The 21,776-nt window shown below is 44.8% G+C and overlaps 1 protein-coding gene across 1 annotated transcript in view; it reads right to left on the bottom strand.

Annotated features, from left to right (window-relative positions):
• Positions 1–21,776, bottom strand: part of SLC6A7 (solute carrier family 6 member 7) — a 212,935-nt gene that overhangs the window by 103,472 nt on the left and 87,687 nt on the right. The window contains exon 6 of the mRNA XM_077468287.1: positions 20,017–20,151. Coding sequence (XP_077324413.1) covers positions 20,017–20,151 — 135 coding nt within the window. The remainder of the gene's footprint in view (positions 1–20,016; positions 20,152–21,776) is intronic.

Genomic DNA, 21,776 nt, shown 5'->3' with positions numbered 1-21,776 from the left:
TACTTTATACACAACATGATAACAATATGATTCTAGCTACTTAGCAATTTAACCTTGTTGCCTAATTGTTGATGTCTATGGACCTGCACAAATCATACATTTTTTTGCATCAATTATAAATATAATTACGTGGAAACACATTATTCAGATTCAGATAGTTTAACTCTATTATCAGCTCATCAGGGTTATTTATGGATCAGTTCATCCAAAACTAATGTTGCAGGTGTTAGTGGAAGCTACAGATACCGATGGTGCTGTTATGGCAGTCACAACACATACGTAGCATACAGCAGGCACCATGGGAACATCCTCACTGTAGTAGAAGTAGTAAAACCCCAAGATAAGAAGTAATTAAGCTAGAAAAAATGGAAGTCAAACCTCTTTGTCAAAGTTCACCAAATTCACCCATCCATGCTCCCTTGCTGTATCCTCACTGCTCAGATCCACACCAAGCATGGGTGTGTGCAGGGGGTGTGCTGGGTGTGCCTGGGCACACCTCAATCATCTCATGCGGCGCATATTCTGCCCTGCTGATATTTCACCAAAGCTCCCCAATGGGGTTCCTATACAATTTTTTGTAAATAATACGAAAATAAAATAAAAAACTACTGACACCAACCTCTGCCCTACTGACATGTCCCCTGCCCTACTAACGCTGTTGTAACAATGTTGTAATACATTTTAAAAAAATGTTTACATTTATTTATAAGAGTGTGTGTATGGGTGTGTGTGTGTATATTACACAATTCTACATACACACATGCACGTTTGAGCTTTGGGATGCACACCCCAAGGCTGCGCACACTTATGACACCAAGTAAGCTATGTTGGATGGTTTTTCTCTGGGCGGTTGTCAAGAGTTGAGCTGGCGGACACAAGCTCTTCTCACCATCTGTAAGACCCCATCTTTGGCCTGGGTCCTGCACCTGCATACTTAGCCTCTGGGAAGTTTCCTCTGAGCCAAAGGTATCACACACCACCACTAGAGCCTTACTGCATACTAAGGTTAGCATTTCAGTAGTTTTATATGTAGCACCCCTACCGTTGCTAGAGTGCTAATGTTAGGATTTTTTTTTATGTAGGTAAATGTGTTTTTCTGGGTCAGGATTTGAGTGACACATGGAAGGCTGGATGACTCAGCAGCAGCATCCCTGCTAAGAGCCCCGACAAAACCCCAACAGATGGGTTGGCAGGGGGCCTATGGACTATGCCTGCTGTGTTCTGAATGCCGGATACTGACCATGGTGGTCAGTGTCTGGTTCTGGTGCGGCCATTGTGACGTGCTGCTTACTCGGCTAGTATTCAGCAAGCAGGGCCAACAGTATTACCATGTGGACCTGCAATCAGGACTGTGCCAATTACAGTCGCAGAAGTCCCGGAAAAAGGCTGGTGCGGGCCTTGGATCATCTGAGCAAGACAGGGTCGGAGCCTGGTGACTCCCCTGAAAAAAACAGTGACATTGGGGAAAAGACTTGGAGATCTGCCATGGCCTGCAGCTCGGTCGGGGACATAGTAACTGTAAGTACTGCCCAGCAGGAACCAGACATTGTCCCTGAAGTGCTGTCTGCGCCTATGTGCTCTGCTGACACCACCTGGAAGGAGCCAGTGTAGAAGGGAGATGTGTCCTCAGGTGAGCCAGAAGGGGAAAGTGGAGACAGCGCCATAGATTGGGGTTCCCCAAGACTGCAGGCAGAATTCGGGTCCCTGGAAGATGAGATAGCGGATTAGTCATCATACTCTAGCTCAAGAGGAATGCGAGTTGGGGGGCTCAGTGGTAATGGAAGAGATCCGGTACGATGTTAGATGTACCAGGTCCTGTACCAGATGCTTGTGCCCTGCCAGGAAAAGGGAAGCCCAGAAACTGCCCAGGTTTTCCAGGTTCCAGTGGGAAGTTCAGCGCAGAACAGATCTGGAGTGGGGTCTGGACTACCCCTTTGTCCCTCCTGACAACATGGATATCATCGAGGAGTCCAGGAGAGAGTGGGAGGATGAACTGGTGTGGGAGTACATGCACATCCCTAAGCCTCTGTGAGTGTCAGATTGTGAAGAGGCCTGGGCCTGGTACAGGACATTCAGAAGGAATGGAGGCTGGGGAGAGCAAGCCACAAAGACAGAGTGGTGGTCGTGAAAGCAGGACAGCCTGCAAAGGCTATTTGTCACATCACTTCCCGACCTCCATTTTTCTCTGGAATAGCCTCAAGATTGTTCTCCTTTTTTTTTCCATTACATTAGCTTTACAACTGTCTTCTAGGGTTTGTTATTGGGTTTCCTGTTTATTTTGATCCTCGGCTCTCACATAATACCCTGCCTATGGCTAGATCTGGTCATGGCTATATGTACCCATGTAGGCCAGACATACTAGATACAACATGTACGCTGCACACTACCTACCTGTGCTCTTGATTGCTCCACAGCCTGAGAAAGAATCTCCTTTCCAGGACATTTTTTCACCTCTACTACAACATTTTGAACTGAACTTCTCTCTCGGTTTCTAGTGTGAAACATATATATATATATATATATATATATATATATATATATATATATATATATATATATATATATATATATATATAATTATTTTTTTTTTCATCCTAGGTTTACAGACCATCTTAAATCTGAGGTTGTATTATGTTGACAACACTAGTCCTCACTGCACGATATGCAAACTTTTCCCAGTCTCTGTGCTTCCACTGTAATTTTTTTTAAAAACTGGGTCCCTCGCTAGCACCACTAAATCACTCCTAACTTTGTTGTCTATGACGTCCTCCCTTACAATGATTTAACCACCAATGCTTCTCTCTTCAGATGGCAGACTAGGAGCAGACCCAGTTGATTAGAGAGCCATGCTATGTGTTTATACTGAAGTTAAAGTTTATTGTTCTGGTTATGTTCCCTCACGGGCAGGGCTTTTTTTCAGCTGGAATGCGGGGGAACGCAGTTCCGGCACCTCCAGCACTGAATGTATGTAATAGCAATGTGTGCTGGGGTGTGCTGGAGGGTCTATTGATGCTGGGGAATACATTGTTGTTGGAGAGGATCTATTTTTGGGGAGGTCTTCTGTTGCTTGTGGAGGATCTACTGTGGCTGGGGGTGGGTCTTATGTCAGTGTGAGGAGGGATCTACTGTTGAGGGAGGGGCATTGTTGCTGACTGCTTGATGGTCTATTGATGCTGGCTGCTGGGGAATCTATTGTTGCTGGAGGGGTTCTATTTTTGCAGTGGGGTCTATTGTTGATAGTGGAGGATTTTGTTGCTGGGGTGGGTCTTATGTTGCAGGGCTCAATCAGTGCTGGAAGGGATCTACTGTTGAGGTTAGGGTCTAATGTTCCTGGCTGTTGGAGGGTCTATTTATGCTGGCTTTTGGGAGCCAATTGTTGCTAGGGTGGATCTACTGGGGGTGTCCATTGTTGTTAGATGTATTTTTCTTCCTTTCTTGTTATCATTAACACATTCCATACAAAATACTTAGCACCACAAAATTATACTTGGTTCTGTATTCTTTATAAGGGGTGGACAAAGGAATGGTTGCTTGAAGGTGGGTAGGGGGAGGAGTCAAGGGGTGACTTGGAAGGGAGGAGTTCTTGCACCTATTCTCTGAGAAAAAAAGCCCTGTCCATGGGAATTTCTTGCTCCCTCATTTGCTGCCCTCAGATCTCCATTCCTATTATGTGGATATCTGATGGTAGTCTTCAAGCCTCTAGGGGATCACTTGTCGCACCCCTAGCATGCTTCTTTACCCTATTGTTATGCTGTTACTCATTTATAATGTTTGTAGTAAACAGGATCGTTCAATTCCCATATGTTCTTTCCTGCTCAACCTCACTTCTCCCACTTTTCTCTCTCCTTGCGGTAACCGCGGCTCTCTTCTCGAGATTTGCCACTTTCATCACTCCACTCATTATGCTACATCCCCCCTTGAATATTCTCACCTTGAATGTTCCAGGTTTCAACACACCTTATAAATGCACTAAGGCACTTCGCTCTTTTGCTGTGGCCAAAGTACACATACTTAGCCTACAAGAAACCCATTTCAAGGACAAATCTACCCTAAAATTTCTCAGCTCCTCCTATCCTCATTTGAATACAGCTTCAGCTACAACCAAACAATGGGAAACTTTAATGTTTTTCACCGCTCCACACCATTCGCTCTGACATCCCATATCAAAGACCCTGAAGGCCGATATTCGATTCTAAGGGGCCACATATCAGACTCTGCAATCACAATTGCGTCATATGCTCCAAATAAATGATATACTGCTTTCCTCACACATCGTCTCCAGTTAGTTAATGACCACAAATTTGGAACAGTAATTTTTTGTGGGGATTCAAACCAGGTTCTCCTTCCCTTCCTAAGTGTCCACCTTGTTCTTCCAACACCTACTTACTAAACACAACTTGGTCACATACTGGCATGAATTCAACCCTGTTAGCAAACGATACACGCACTATTCCCATCCACAAAAATCTTTTTCCCACATCGACCATATGAAATTGTCTCTTCAGTTACCACTCCCTTCTCCTGGACCGCAGCGTGGTTTGCACTACTGAAGCCTCCCCAAACCCAAGAGCACATAATACATCTTCGTTTATTATTAATTATATCCTAACCCTGCTAACTCTCACCATTTAGACATTGAAATGGCTCTTAAAGACTATCTTACTGATCATGTTTCTAATGATCTTTCTGCACTTACACTATGGGAAGCTCATAAACCTGTAATTTGTGGCAGACTAATCCAGCCAGCAGCATCTCTCAAATGAGAGTACAAAAACCTATACTAGAAACTAGATGCAAATTTTAACGCATGTCACGCTGCATTCCAGTCAACACCTAATCCCACCACAAAGTCCAATCTTGATAAAGCTCGCTTGGACTTTGACCTGTTCCTCACTGATTCATCAGATAAACTTCTACACAAACGACAACATACATTTTATCTCAAAGCCAATACACCCGACACCCTACTGGCACGCACTTTGTGAGCGGTACACAAACCCACCATATCTATACACCTAAAAATAGCCCATGAAGCTTACACAAGCAGCCCAGTCAAAATACCGTAATGCCGCGTACACATGACCAGACTTTTCAACATCAAAAGTCCGACGGAACAATTCCGGCAGACCATTCGATCGTGTGTGGGCTGCAGCGGACTTTTGATTTGCAAAAGTCTGACAGACTTTAGAAATGGAACATGTTTCAAATTTTTCCGCCAGAACTCCGCCGGACCCAGTTCCTACCGAGAAATCCGCTCGTGTGTATGCTAGTCCGATGGACAAAAACCGACGCGAGGGCAGCTATTGGCTACTGGCTATGAACTTCCTTATTCTAGTCCAGTCGTACGTCATCACGTTCAAATCCGTCGGACTTTGGTGTGATTGTGTGTGGCCAAGTCCGTTCATTCGGAAAGTCCGTCAGAACTCTGTCAGAACTCCGTCAGAACTCCGTCGAAAGTCTGTCGGACCTTGTCCCTCGAAAAGTCCGGTCGTGTGTACGTGGCATAAGTGTTCCGCTTACCCTGGCCAAACTTTATTCACCTTCTCAGGATTTAGACCCCACTTCTGTCGACACCCTCTTCTCATGCATTTCCCTCCCGACCCTCAGCCAAACAAAACGTGATCAATTTGAGTGTCCTATCTCAGACTCAGAAGTAACTTTGGCCATTAAAGCACTGAATTTACATAAAAGACCGGGACCAGATGGGATCTCCACCTCTTTCTATAGACAATTTTTGCACATCGTAACACCCATGTTAAACAACGCCTTTAACTCTCTGCTGAAAGGACACTCATTCAGATCTGAAACACTAACTGCCATAATATCCATGTTACCCAAACCCTGATCTGACTGTTACTCTTGGGCAAATTACCCTGAACCCTAAATATCAAGCTTCTAGCCAAAATCCTTGCAACCCGATTGAACACCATTATAGGTGAATTAATACATCATGACCAGCTAGTGACAATGTCAGATACACCCTATTACTTTCCCATGCCACTAAAACTAGACCCATCATGCTTCCTATCCCTTGATATGAAGAAAGCGTTGAGCTTGGTAACATGGCCTTATCTAAGCTATACCTTTCAAAGCTGGGGCTTTGGGAGTCACTTCCTGACTTGGGTCTCCTCCTTATATGATAATCCGAGAGCATACATCAAGTATGCTGGATATAAGTCTGCAATGTTTGACATTAGGAGAGGCACCCATCAGGGCTGTCCCCTCTCCCCTCTGTTATTCGCTTTACTCATCGAACCATTGGCTCAGCTGATCCGATCGGACCCTGATATCAAGGGGATAAAACTTGGTGGCCACCAACACAAAGTATGCCTCTTTGCAGATGACATATTCATTTTTGTATCCTCTCCCCACACATCTGCCCCAAACTTCTTTCTCTCCTGGATCTCTTTGCCATAACTCAGGCCTCCATGTCAACCTCCAAAAATTGACTGCGCTAACCATCTCACTATCACCCTCAGAAATCCAAAAAGCCATGCCACCATCACCCTTTACTTGGGTATCACATCACCTCCCCTACTTAGGAGTACATCTCACTGCTTCCACAGCTGATCTCTTTGTAGCTAATTTTCCACCCTTACTAAAACAAGTTACCAAACTCGTGACTTAATGGTCCTCTCTCCCTCTCTCATGAAAGGGTAAAATCAATGTCATTAAAATGTTAATATTACCTAAATTCCTATATATCTTTAGAGTATTTCCCATCCCTATCCCATCTTATTTTCTGCGCCTCTTGCAGCGTAGAGTAATGGCCTACGTTTGGGGCACTATCAAAGCTCGTATTCCCAAGTCCACTTTCTATTTCCCCAAACTCATAAAACTTTCCGACAACATGATCCGATCGGACTTTGTCAGATTGTGTGTAGAGAATTCCGATCGGACAAAGTGCCACACATGCTCAGATCAAATTCCTAGACCAAAGCTATTGGCTACTAGCCTGAACATAGTCCCGTCATAGCGAAATAACGTCATCACGTTATGTACGATCGGATTTTCCAACAACTTTGTCCGACCGTGTGTATGCAACACAAGTTTTGGACAAAATCCGATGGATTTTGTTGTCGGAATGTCCGACCGTGTGTACAAGGGCTAAAACTTTGTGTACAAGGGCTAAAACTTTGTCCGTCGGATATTCCGATGGAAACAGTCCGATGGAGCCCACACAAATGTCCAACCGTGTGTACAAGGGCTAACACCTCACAGATACTCTTGTTAGGCCCTGCGATTAAATATTAGATCAAAAATTGTAATTACATGCCCCTGTTAAACAGGGGCAGAAAAACTGGGCATTGGGTGGTGGTGGTGGTGGTGCCATAACACTGTAACCCCTCACAGATACTCTTGTTGGGCACAAGAACAGGCCCTGCTGTGAAATATTAGATCAAAAATTGTAATTACATGTCCCTGTTAATTAGATGCCCCTGTTAAAAATTGCAATTACATGCCGCTGTTAGACAGGGGCAGAAAAATTGTGCCTTGGGAGGTGGTGATGGTGCCACAACACTATAACCCCTCACAGATACTCTTGTTTGGCGCAGGAATGGGCCCTGCGTTAAAATATTATATCAAAAATTTTAATTACATACCCCTGTTAAACAGGGGCAGAACAATTGGGCCTTGGGTGGTGGTGCTCTAAACCAAAAATATTGTTGGAAGCTAGCATCATCAAGATTGAGGAGTAAAAGGAGAGACAGCATACACAGTCTTCAAGTGATCCCAAATCCCTAGCAAATTCAATCAGTTACATCAGCATCAAGTGCTTGATAGCTCCTGATCTAAGACTGATTCATTTTTATGAATATGAGCCTATCAACGGAGTCTGTGGACAGGCGCACTCTTTGATCCATTACAAATCCTCCATCAGCACTAAATGTGTGTTCAGAAAGCACGCTGGATGCAGGACAGGCTAGTAGCTAAATTGTATATTGAGCAAGTTCTGGCCAGTGGTCAAGACCCAAAAACCCAGTGGATGCTCTGTTGGAAAGGTCTCCAAGTCTGCTCTTGCCCCTAGATATTCTTGCATCATGCAATGCAGACGCTGGCGATGGTTGCTTGAACCAATCAGACCTTGGTGCTGAGGACTGAAAAATTGTTTAAAGGCATCGGTCAATCGGCCACATTCTCCACCGCTCTTCCTCTGACTGAACAAAGCCTCAGCAACACGTTGACCAGCATCAGGAAATTGTAACCTCCCAGGGTCTGGAAATGCATTGCACAAACCTTTCTTCAAGGCCACCTGAAGATTTTTCATCATCTGCTCCCTCTGCGAAGGCAGGATGAGTTCTGCAACCTTACCCTTGTAATATGAATCAAGAAGGGTTGTCAGCCATTAATGATCCCTCTCCTTGATACCATGAATCCTTGGGTCCTTTCACAGGCTTTGCAGAATCAAGGAGGCCATGCAGCGTAAGTTTGCAGAGGCATTCAATTCCTCTGGGTCACTAAGGATCACATGATCCATAACTACCTCCTCCCAGCCATGTACAACTCCTTGGGTTGCTGGGAACGGAAAACCATCCCTTGAAGACTGTTGCTGAGTGTTATCCTCTACATCCATGCTGACACATCCCTCTTCCTCCTTTTCTTCCTGTGTGTCTGGCTAGGCCAACAGCAATGCTATCCAGATAAAGGGGGCCTTGAGAGGTAAGAAAGTCCTCCTCTTCCTCCCGCTGCTCTGCCTCCAGTGCCGTGTCCATGATTCCATGAAGCGCGTGCTCCAATATGAAGACTAGAGGGACAGTGTCACTGATGCATGCATTGTCGCTGCTCACCATCCTTGTGGCCTCCTCAAATGGTGACAGGACAGTGCATGCATCCTTGATCAGAAGCCACTGAATAGAAGCCAAGCTCCCCTGACCCTGTCCTGAGTATCTGGTGCCATACTTGCACAGGTACTCATTGATGGCCCTCTGCTGTGTGTGCAGCTGATGCAGCATTGCCAACGTTGAGTTTCACCTGGTGGGCATGTCACAAATGAGGCGGTTGGTGGGCAGGTTGCATTCCCTTTGAATGTCAGCCAGCCGAGCACTGGCATTGTATGACCGGCGGAAATTACCACCGACTTTTCTGGCCTGCCTCAGGAGATCCTGTAAGCCTGAGTACCTGCTCAAGAATCGCTGCACCACCAAATTCAAGACGTATGCCTAACATGTCTCAAGTGTCCCTGTCAGAGTGCAGAGAGAAGGCTGGTGCCATTGTCACATACAACTATTCCTGACTGAATCTGGCATGGTGTCAACCACCTCTGAGCCTGCCCCTGCAGAACTGACAGAATCTCTGCCCCAGTGTGGCTCCTGTCCCCTAAGCAGACCAACTCAAGCACTGCATGGCATCTTTTAGCCTGCCTGCTTGCGTAGCCCCTTGAATGCTTACAGAGCACCACTGGTTCAGAGAACAAATCTGCAGAAGAGGCCATCGAGGAAGAAGAAGAGGAGGGGGTGGAGGAGAGAGCTGTGACAGAATTACCACTAGCATTTTGGAGGCATGGTGACGGAACAAGCTCCAACAAGACTGAACCCTGTCCTGCATCCTTTCCAGCTGCCAGCAGAGTTACCCAGTGCACCGTGAAGGAAATGTAACGTCCCTGCCCATGCCTGCTGGACCATGAGTCAGCAGTAATATGCACCTTACTGCTGACTGCCCTGTCCAACAAGACAAAAACATTGCCTTCCACATGCCAGTAGAGAGCCGGAATGGCCTTCCATGAAAAGAAATGGTGTTTTGGAACCTGCCACTGAGGTATAGCACATTACACCGCATGAAGTGTATTAAAAACAGTGCCCCACGGAATGAACTGTAGATATAGGCTACACTGGATGCAGTATATATATATATATATTAATACATCGCCAGTAAGCCACAGAATGCACTGTAGATATAGGCATAGGCCAGCACTGGTGCTTCCACAAGGCTCCCCTTCAGGCATTCTGTCAGGTACCATGGGCAAGGCCGAGATGCTGAGAGAGCTCCCCTTGCGGCTAAGTGCAATGCACCCCTGGAAGTGGTACAGGGAGTGCAGTGCCCAAAGAAGCAAAATTTGCCAGGTGCTGTGGTTTGATGTGCTGATCACCGAAAGGTTGCTGTAACAAGCAAGATGCACTGTAGGGAGGTTTACTTGCGGAGTACCAGGATAACTTAGCAGATGGACAATCCGGAAACAGAACCAGAAACCAGGTCGGGGGTCATGGACGAAAACCTTCTCCAGAGTGCTCAGGACCCCAGACTGGGCTGAAGGTTTACCTTCCAACAAGACAATGACCTTAAGCACGCAGCTAAAATAATGGAGTGGCTTCACAACAACTCCGTGACTGTTCTTGAATGGCCCAGCCAGAGCCCTGACTTAAACCCAATTGAGCATCTGTGGAGAGACCTAAAAATGGCTTTCCACCAAAGTTTACCATCCAAACTGACAGAACTGGAGAGGATCTCTTTCCCAAAAAGACTCATGGCTGTATTAGATCAAAAGGGTGCTTCTACTAAATACTGAGCAAAGGGTCTGAATACTTAGGACCATGTAATATTTCAGTTTTTCTTTTTTTATAAATCTGCAAAAATGTCAACAATTCTGTGTTTTTCTGTCAATATGGGGTGCTGTGTGTATTAATAAGGGAAAAAAATGAACTTTAATGATTGGCTGCAATATAACAAAGAATGAAAAATTTAAGGGAATCTGAATACTAAATATATATATATATATATATATATATATATATATATATATATATATATATATATATATATATATATATATATATATATATATATATATATATATATATATATATATATATATATATATCCCTGAGCCATGATTGGCCAAGAGCACCCTGTCTTTGGCCATTTATGGCTCTCTTAGCAGAGGGAGCTATGATTGGCCAAAGCATGCATGTCAAGTACATGCTTTGGCCAATCATCATACAGCAATGCACTGCGATCTCGGAAGTGCATTATAGGGCATTCTGTGGCGCTTGAATTTGCTGCAAGTGCCCCATAATGTTCGCTGTACCCTGCTCTTGTCTGCTCCACTGTGTTTGATCTTGGCCTGGCCACTGACTCTCCTGCAATCTGTTTAACCGTGTAAGACCTCGGCTTGTCCAAGTTCTGCTACCTGAATCTCACATTGACTGATTTACTCTGCATGATCCCCACCCTGGCTCCTGGTTCTGTTTCCGGCTTGTCCATCTGCTACATTTGCCTGCTACTCCGCAAGTAAACCTCCCTACAGTGGATCTTGCTTGTTCCAGCAACCTTCCGGTGATCAGCGCATCAAACCACAGCAACTGGCAAATCATGCTTCTTTGGGCACTGCATTCTCTGTACCACTTCCAGGGGTTCACTGCACTTAGCCCCAAGGGGAGCTCTTTCAGCACCTCGGCCTTGCCCCTAGTACCTGACAGAATGCCTGAAGGGGAGCCCTGTGGAAGCACCAGTGCTGGCTTATGCAGACCCATCTAAGCCTTATGAATTGTACGTGGATGCTGTCAGAAACCATGAAACAGACTGAGACAGAAGTACAATCAAATCACACTTGTTTATTAATAAAAATAAAAAGGTAAATAGAAAAAAGCGTAGTCAAGCATAGCCAGACTCCTGTAGCCAGATCGGGTAGTCAGTCAGTCCAAAGTTCATAAACCAGATCGGGTAATCAGCCAAGCCGGAAGTTAGGGATCCAAGGAGAGCAACCGCAAGCAGGATAAGAAGCCAGATGGGATGTCAGCAAGCCAGTCTTGAAACAAACAGCAGGAGATAGTTCCCTGTGATGCGACCAACACGAAGGCAAATGAAAAAGTGAACAGGAAGACTTTAAATAGGCAGGTCAGACGAGCATCACCGGGAACAGCTGGTAACTGTGGAAAGAGGAGAGCTGGCAATTAGCCGACAGCTGAGCGGCCAGCCCAGAGGAGGAAGGTCTAAGCCAGCCCTGACAGATGCCAGAAGAGATGGCCTTGGAGGAGTGCTGTACCAAGAGTCAAAGGGAAAACTCTGCCCTGTAGCTTATGTGAGCTGCAGCCTCACCCCTCCTGAGAAGAACAATCCGGTACACAAGTTGGAATTCTTAGCCCTCAAGTGGTCCATGGTAGATAAGCTACATGACTATCTGTACAAGGCTACCTTTGTGGTGAAAACTGATAATAATCCTTTAACTTATCTATAGAGCCCTGCCAAGCTGGATGCTATTGGACATCAGTGGTCGTTCGCTCTGTCTGAATTTTGGTTCAGTCTGAAATACCTGCCAGGAGTGGGAAATCGGGACACTGATGCCTATTCCCGAGGATCCCGTACCACAGATGTTGGCAAAAAGAGTTGGATTCATTTGCCCCTGGAAGCAGTGATGGCTGTGTGTCAAGGAGTCGAGCATAAGCACAGAGGGTCATTAGGAGTGGAAGCTGTGGGAGTCACTCCTGCTGGTGTGCCCAAATATTACTGTGATTTGACACAGTCAAGAATTGCCCCAGTTGACAAGAGAGAATATGAGGTGGGATCAGCAGCAAGACCCGTTGGGAAATCTTATGAGAAAGTCGCTATCCGTTCAGGTGCTGTTAAATAGTTCCATTGAGGGAGCAAAAGTAGTCCATAGAGAATGGGAACAAATGCGATTAGAGGATGGAGTTATATACTGGAGAGGCCCATCTGAAGAGCCAGAGGGTGTTCGTCAACCGTTCCTCCCTGAGAAACACAGACTAAAAGTGCTGACCACCCTTCATGATGATCATGGTCCCTTAGGCTCCAACAGAACCTTCAAGTTAGTCAGGGATTGATTTTATTGGCCATCCATGAGAGCTGAGGTGGAAAGCTACTGTTGCTCTTGAATCAGATGCATTCAGAGAAAGACTTTACAAGGCAAGGCAGCCCCAATGGGCTATCTACAGAGGCAGGGAACAGTGGAGTTGGTGTGCATTGATTTCTTGTGTTTGGAACCTGACTTAAGTGGACGGAGTAATGTCTAGTTTGTGACAGATTATTTCACCCACTATGTCCAAGCTTTCCCCACTAGGGACCAGCAAGCCAGTACTCTAGCAAAAACCATAGTGGAGAAGTTTTTCATTCATTACGGGATGCCACAAAGCCTGGACTTTGACAGCAAGCTAATCATAAGATTATATGAACTGTTAAGTATAAAGAAATCCAGGACTACTTCTTACCACCCCCAAGGGGATCCGCAACCTGAGCATTTCAACTGTACTCTGCTGAATATTTTGAGAACACTTCCCTCGGAGAAAAAAAAAGCATTGGGGAGACCATATAGCTGCAGTAGTATATGCTTATAATAGCACCTCAAATAATTCTACTGGGTACTCCCCCTAAGACTGATGTTTGGAAGAGAAGCTCGTTTACCTGTGGATCTGGCTTTTGGAACATCGTTAGATCATACCTCTCAGGCCTCCTACTGGGGGTATGTTGACAGGCTTCAGAAGAATTTGAAGAGGGCCTATAAGAAAGCAAAGGAAGCATCCACCACCAGACAACAGAGGAGCAAGAAAAACTTTGACCTCAGAGTGTGGGTCCAGGACCTACAACCTGAAGATTGAGTGTTGTTGCGTAACCTAGGAGTGCCTGGGAAACATAATCTGGCTGATCGATGGAGCTCCCAACCTTATATTGTCTGTAAACGATTATCCGGGCTTCCTATGTACCAGATCTGACCGACCTGAGGGTAAGGCTGAGAGTCTGAAGACCTGGCACCAAAACCATATGCTGCCTATACCTTCCTGCCAAGACACTTTTCAGTCCCCTACACTAAGGCCTAGGGCCAAGAAAGCCAGCCAACCCATGCCACCTGAAGAGGAGAGTGATGAGGAGGTATTAGACCTTAATTGGTTATGGATTTCCCCCTTAGAAGACAATCCCACCACTCAGGGGACATCCTTCATGAGTTAAACACATCTTCCACTACCAGAAGTGTGCCAGAGACCCCCAGTTCCCACACCAATGAAGTGGAGAGAGAGAGACTGTTCCTGAACCAGAGCTTGAGCCAGAGCTTGAACCAGAGTTTGAAACAGAACTGGAATCAGAGTCTAAATCAGAACCGCTGGAAAATATCTACTCCAAATTGAGACAGAAAATATGTCCTTCAGTAAGACTGACATATGAAAATTCTGATGAACTCATTCCTAACGCTCAGCATTCTAGTCAAGCACTTGCCTCCTTTATTGAACCTTTAGTAAGGGATGGCCTTGATCCACCACCTGACACTACTGGGTGGGCCACTAATGTGTTACTGGCCTGTCATAAACTTGATATGACTTTGCCTGATAATGTACATCGTTTATTGTTAGAAGATCCCTCTTTGGATCAGTTGTTAGCTGCTGCAACTTCTAGTATGTCATATGATTAACCAGTCGATTTCTTATGATACAGTGAAGTGATCCTACAGGTTGTGTTCTGTCTTTGGGGATCAAAGACTTTTAAGTGGGGGGAGGATGTAGCAATATGGACTACAATTACAACGGACAGTTATTCCTTACCCTATGTGTATATTATGTTATCCCTCTAGTGCCGCTGTTACTAAACTGACATCATATTCATGAGTCCAACCAAAGGGATAGTGGGATTAGTAGTTACAGCAGATGGCTATACCCCTGCATGGCTATACACCCAGACCACATATCCCAGGGATCTTTGCTACCATCTGGGAGATTGCTGGGAAGGTCTTTGTGTTCCAGATTCGGGTGATCATCAGGACATCTACTCAGGAGTCACTGTCTGGAAGGCGCTCGATTGGCCTGGTCATTGGTGAGAGGGCATTTGCCCACCTTTGCAAAACTTTCCTTGGTTGTTTAACTGGGACACTGTGTATAGACAGCTTTACTTTGGCAACACTTCACTGCACTTCTATTCGAACACTGTACATAGGCATCTTTAGCTGCAGTGACCACAAGATATACTACAACTCTGGTAATGCACCTTATTAGATACAGTTAATGAGCTCTGACTGCCGGTGAAGACCATCAGATCTGCAACAGGGACATTCTGTCATAGCTGCTGATTAACCACTTCAATACAGGGCACTTAAACACCTTCCTGCCCAGACCAATTTTGAGCTTTCAGCGCTGTCGCACTTTGAATGACAATTGCGCGGTCATGCTACACTGTACCCAAATGAAATTTTTATCATTTTTTTCCCACAAATAGAGCTTTCTTTTGGTGGTATTTGATCACCTCTACGGTTTTTATTTTTTGCGCTACAAATAAAAAAATACCGAAAATGTTGAAAAAAAAAATGTTTTTTTTTGTTTCAGTTTCAAAACTTTGTAAATAAGTACGTTTTCTCCTTTACTGATGGGCACTGATGGGCACTGATAAGGTGGCATTGATGGGCACCAATGTGGCACCAATGAAGTGGCACTGATAGGCGGCACTGATGGGCGACACGGATGGGCGACACGGATGGGCGACATGGATGGGCGACACGGACGGACACTGATAGGTGGCACAAATTGGCACTGATAGCTGGCACAGATGGGCGGCACGGATGGGCGGCACGGATGGGCATGGATAGGTGGCACAGGTGGGCATGGATAGGCGGCACAGGTGGGCATGGATAGGCGGCACAGGTGGGCATAGATAGGCGGCACAGGTGGGCACTCATAGGCGGCACAGGTGGGCACTCATAGGCGGCACAGGTGGGCACTCATAGGAGGCATCGGTGTTATAGTAATGGATGCCAATCAGTGCCAAACAATAATGCATGCCAATCAGTGATGCCCATTGTGGCCACTGATTGGCATCCATTATGGGCACTGATTGGCACCCATTGTGCTGACTGGCACCCTGGTGGTCTAGGGAGGATTATGGATTTTTATTACCTTTTCCCTGGTGGTCTAGTGGTGTCCCTGGTGGTCCAGTGTGGGCATCCTCGGGGGGGCTGTGCTGATAATCGATCAGCACAGACCCCCCCTGTCAGAGGAGCAGCCGATCGGCTCTCCTCTACTCGCGTCTGACAGACGCGAGTGAGGGAAAGCCGATCACCGGCTCTTCCCATTTACACTGTGATCAGCCGTGATTGGACACGGCTGATCACATGGTAAAGAGTCTCCGTCGGAGACTCTTTACCGAGATCGTAGTTGCCGGGTGTCAGACTGACACCCCGCAACAACGATCGCCGCGATGCGCGCCCCCGGGGGCGCGCAGCGGCTCATAATCCTAATCACGTCATATGACGTCCGGTTAGGATTATGAAACCACTTTGCCGCCGTCAATTTGTAATAGGGCGGGCGGCAAGTGGTTAAAAGGCCCTTATACCATCCTTGTTTAGCTTCATCTCTCATTAGGAAAAAGATTAAACAGGCCAGCCTAGGTTTCTTTCTAGAAGTATTGTCAGAATCTATGCTTAACTTTGCTTATCCTTTCAGGTTATGTTCGAGTGATATTCCATTGTACATATGTATATATAGTATCCTGGTGTTGCCAACTGTCTTAAAGAGGAGTTTCTCCTAAAAAAAAAAATTCAAAGTCAGCAGCTACAAATACTGCAGTTGCTGACTTTTAATAATCGGACACTTACCTGTCCCAGGGTCCAGCGATGCGGGGGAACGAAGCCATACTCATCCCCCTTTCTCTCGGTGGTGCTGGCATTGCAACTGTGGGCACCCGGCTGTGGCTTCACAGCCGGGTACCCACTGTGCATGCGCGAGTGGCACCGCACGCTTTGATTGGCCACGCAGTCATCTGGGACCTGTCACGTGTCCCAGATGACTGACAGGAGGGAAAGGGCAGAGCTGAGCCCTTCCTACGCCAAGAGGAAGTGACGTCAGGAGCCCAGGCACTGAAGGAGGCAGACTACGAGGGACCCCCTAGCAAAAGGCATTTAGAGGTGAAAAAATTTTAAGCATTTTTTTTGTGTGTGGAACACCACTTTAACTGTTTTACTGGGGGAATCATTCTACTGATCTGGTACTGTTACCCAAAGCTCAGTTGGACCATTACTCCTCTTGTACAACTATATGTTCACTGGAGCATTCCAGTAAATGTTAACAAAATATAAACATATTGAGTGTTGTCTTACTACTCAAAGGTGTTGCAAGGATGTCTGTACCCAGAGTGTCAGATGGGTTGGAATGTTCACAGGGTCAAGGCGATGCAGATGAGCAGGTAAATCCAAGCAGTCCCCAAGGGGGCCGTGCTACATTTATATTATGTTAATTAGCTGCTGATCCTACACAGCATCCATCTTTGTTTTTCTTTGTTTACCCGGTTTCTTGATATTGTTTTGATTGGTTTCCCACCTGCTACAATGTATGTGCATTTTGAGATGGTTTCCCTTATTCCTGTATGTAACTATGTCTCATGTTAAAACCAATAAAATCTTTGACAAAAGAGAGTAGCCCCCCCAGTCTTCAAGGGGTGAACTCAAGCCTGGGCTCGGGTGCGGAAGGCACCCCTTCTCATGACACATGGAGGGATCATAACCAGGAGGCACAGGGACAAGGAGGGGACAGCAGGAGTATACTGCTGGGCAAATCTTCAGGGAGGAAGACAGCCAAAGAGGGCTAGTGAGTGCTGCAGTCAGAGGACTGAGAGGCATGCGTGAAAGGACTGGATGGAAACAATCTGGGGTGGATGCAGAGTCAGTCTGGAATGACTGTGGAGAAATAGCCAGGAGGGATTCAGTGCCTGAAGAGGTGTTACTGGGAGCAGTAGCCACAGGAATAGGACAGCTAGCACCAAAGACCTCTATTTTTGCTAAACTCCTGAAGCAGGGCTTGAAAAATTTGCTTGGAATCTAGGAGCCAGCTAAAAAAGTTAGGAGCCAGGTCCGTAACGGCGATCTGGACCTGTCCCTGGCCTGACATGGAGACGAGTGAGGGGAAGATAGCCCCCCCCCCCCCGCCACCTGTCTCCAAGTCATTGCCTATAGCTCTTAGAGGAACATTTTATTTATTTTTATTTTTTGACATTTCAATGACATTTTTTTTTTAATTGCATTTTAGTGTAAATATGAGCTCTGAGGTCTCTCTGACCCCAGATCTCATATTTAAGAGGACCTGTCATGCTTTTTTCTATTACAAGGGCTTTTTACATTCATTGTAATAAGAATAAAAGTGACAGAATTTTTTTTTTAAAAGAACAGTGAAAAAAATCAAAATAAAAGTTAAAATAAGGGGAAAAAAAATGTTAAACGCACCCTGTCCCGCCCGCATATGAAAGCGGTGTTCAAACCACACATGTGAGGTATCGCTGTGATCGGTAGAGCGAGAGCAATAATTCTAGCCCTAGACCTCCTCTAACTCAAAACGTGTAACCTGTAGAATTTTTTAATCGTCGCCTATGGAGATTTTAAAGGGTAAAGGTTTGTCGCCATTCCATGAGTGGGCGTAATTTTGAAGCATGACATGTTGGGTATCAATTTACTCCGCGTAACATTATCCTTCACAATATAAAAAAAAGTTGAGCTAACTTTACTGTTGTCTTATTTTTTTATTAAATAAATTATTTTCCCCAAAAAAAGTGCGCTTGTAAGTCCGCTGCGCAAATACGACAGACAGTATTACAACGACCACCATTTTATTCTCTAGGGTGTTAGAATAAAAAATATATATAATGTTTAGGGGTTCTAAATAAAGGGAAGGAGATAGGCAGGCAATGAAAAGAGGCAGAGGAAGCTCCATTAGCCAGATTCCAGAAGGAATCATAGGACCGCAGAAGGCCTCAAAGCCGCGGCCTCAATTACTGGCTGCCGGCGGAACAGCCCGACGCGATCACGCCGGGGGGATCCACGGAGACAGGATACCCCCAGCTTGCTGCCCCAGGCGCCAGGTCGCTAATTCTAGTCGCAAATGCGACCTGGTGCCCGGGTTTTGTCGAGCCCTGTCCTAAAGGGGCCCACAGTCCCTGCCTGCAAAGGGCATTAACTTGTATCTAACTGAGATTGTGTTGGATCAAACTGTCAGTGCTAGCTGGTCTTGGGAGGTGTAGTTCTACAAGCAAGTCTGTGCTGGAGGTAGAAGAGAAGTGTATATACTGGATGTATATAGTTTATGTCCCTGAAGACTTCTCTACTGATCAAGTGGGCATCCCATAAGAACCCTTACCCCACCCAAGTTTACTCCCCTAAATAAAAAAACAAAGCTGCAAGGAATGCTTCTTGTCTCCAATGTGAGTGGAAAATTCATGTGTTTGGCTGTGCAGGGTGGGAGATACCCATATTCACCAGCAGCTCTTACAGGGGTAGCACTACACATATAGGACCTTGCTCTTATCATTGCCTTCATATTCAAGAATGTTGCTTATGGATTTATTGTTCTGTTTCAAGACTTTTTAAGATTTTAAGCTATTTAATAAACATTATTGTGATTCACAAATAACTCTTGGTGGATTCACATTAATGACAGTGGACACTTCAAGAGCCTGTTCCAGGTTCACCATCAGCCCTAAGCACTTTTTTGGGGATCTACTTGTGGATTGTATGTGTTTTCCCCATCTCCGAATGTTTTTTTGCCCAGCAGCTGTGGACATTTTGTTATCCTATTCCTATCCCCAACTGGTGCCAAATGCTGTTTGAGTAGTTGTGTTGGATGGTATTAGAGCTTACTTGGGTGGGTGATGCAAATACCCCCTTGTGATTGGACACTTAAAACTACACACTGTACATGGAGGAGGTCATACCTGGAATCCAATCCCTTACAGCTATGGATTCAAGGCTTTCAAAGCAGTATGGAGGTGGCAAGGGAATGTGGATCTGTGAGTATAATTTGCTGGGAAGATGAGCTATCGGGAGACACTGATACTTTGTCCTGAATAGAGATGGTTGAGAAGTGTTAGTGGTTACAATGCTATTCTTAAGATCTATAATAACAATGTGAATGGATTAATTATTTTGAGATAGCAATAATGCAGGTGGGCTATGTGTACAATGGCAGCCAGCCAATCAGAAATCTGACCTGACTACAGTTTACGGAAACTTAATGGATCCTTCAAGTTACCGTACAAAATGCACATCATCTTTACTCTTTGTACTGTCTTTCTAAACTAACATGCCTGGAATTGTCAGTCATTTACCTTCGATGACAGTAAGTGATCAAACTGCGGTGTCAGGTAGAACTTAATCCCGATCCAGGCTCCTTCCAACGTAACACCTCGAATTAGCAGCATAATGAGTATTACGTAAGGGAAAGTAGCGGTGAAATACACTACCTAAATGCACAAAGAAAACATGTTACCATAACCCATTCACAGATGAACTACATATATACATAAAAACCTCATTAACATTTTATATGGTGCAATATATAGTATATTCTGAAGAAAGCAGTGAAACTTTACTCATTGTGTACTCATTGTGTCTACTATAGACATTAAACATATTTATTTAATAGTATAACTCTCTACAGAGTTATGGTCTGTTAGTCTAAGATTATAACCTTGGTATTGGATGTCATAGAAGGGTCAGATTTAGAGCAAATTAACAAAGTTTTTATATATATATATATATATATATATATATATAAACAACAGCTGGTATACTATAAAACGGCCTATCATATACCTCTCTGCGCCAAACTAAGACCTTCATACACCTCCCAAAATTATATATATATACTCGCGTATGTGAGCCCTCTTAACCAGTGAACGCACACACGTAAATAAAGGAGTATAAATATAAATATAAATACATATATACATGCACATATACACTTCCCTTCAAGCGGATACCTGCATATATAATAAATGCTAGAACCACACAAATAGTAACTGCTGAGTATATTATAACCCAGCAGAGCGGACAATAGTAGCAGCCATTAAAAATATTTATAAAAACATATAAAAAAAGTTATACAAACAATTCATCAATATATACGAGAATATCAGTATAAAAACAGCGCTTATTTCTAAAAAAGGAAGTCCTTTGTAGAAGTCGTAATAGACAAAAAAATCAAAAAAATCACTAGACAGTTCCAAAATGTGCAGATAAGGTGCCTATAGTGATCTAATCAACGTTGTAAGGTGATCAAAGGTGCTGCCAAACTTTCTTCCACCAAAAACCGGGAGTGCTTCACCACATGCGATGCGTACCCCCCTCGGGGGTTAAACTCACCAGACGCAGCTGATAAGATAAGCCTTAAGGAGTAATCACTTCAATGGATATAGTGATATTCATATATATCCCCCTTTAGCGTTGCAGTCACAAGTAGTCCTCCAAGTATATCATAGAAATGAAACAGAATATATACATAGCATAATACTGTTTTATTTTTTTTAAAAGTTTGACACATATCAATAAAATCACCCACTTCAATATATGCGTACATTAACAAAGCGTAACATCAGCGTTAAAATCGTGTACTTCACCGATTTAGCAATTCCAGAACCATTCACCAGTGTTCCCCTGTATACACTGGGTATCACTTCCTGGTCCGTGGTTAGCGGTGGAGCGCACACCTCACTTCCGGTAGCGTCGTGTAGGCCACGCACTGACGCGTTTCGTCACTTCCGACTTCAACCGAGGGCGTGGCTACACGACACAACCGGCCAATATATATACAGCCCGCCCTCTCTCCGCAAGTCAATCAGGCAACAACACAATATCCAGCCCACACGACGCTGCACATCGTCATGGAGACCGGACGTAAGCAGCCTGACAATACAATGCGGGGAGGAACTATAGCCAAAAGCAAAAACGATCGTAGCATACGTCGCGATCTGTTAATTGCAAAGGCAAGTCTGACATTATGAACATTGTAACATGAGCAGCACGTAGCACCAATATCCCTAAAAAATATATATGAAATTACAGTAAAAAAAATATATATATATCCTCA

The sequence above is a fragment of the Lithobates pipiens genome, unplaced genomic scaffold (assembly GCF_037356315.1).
Source record: "Lithobates pipiens isolate NorthernLeopardFrog02 unplaced genomic scaffold, aLitPip1_a1.2 Scaffold_8, whole genome shotgun sequence".
NCBI lineage: Eukaryota > Metazoa > Chordata > Amphibia > Anura > Ranidae > Lithobates > Lithobates pipiens.
This window is presented reverse-complemented; position numbering and strand designations above follow the sequence as displayed.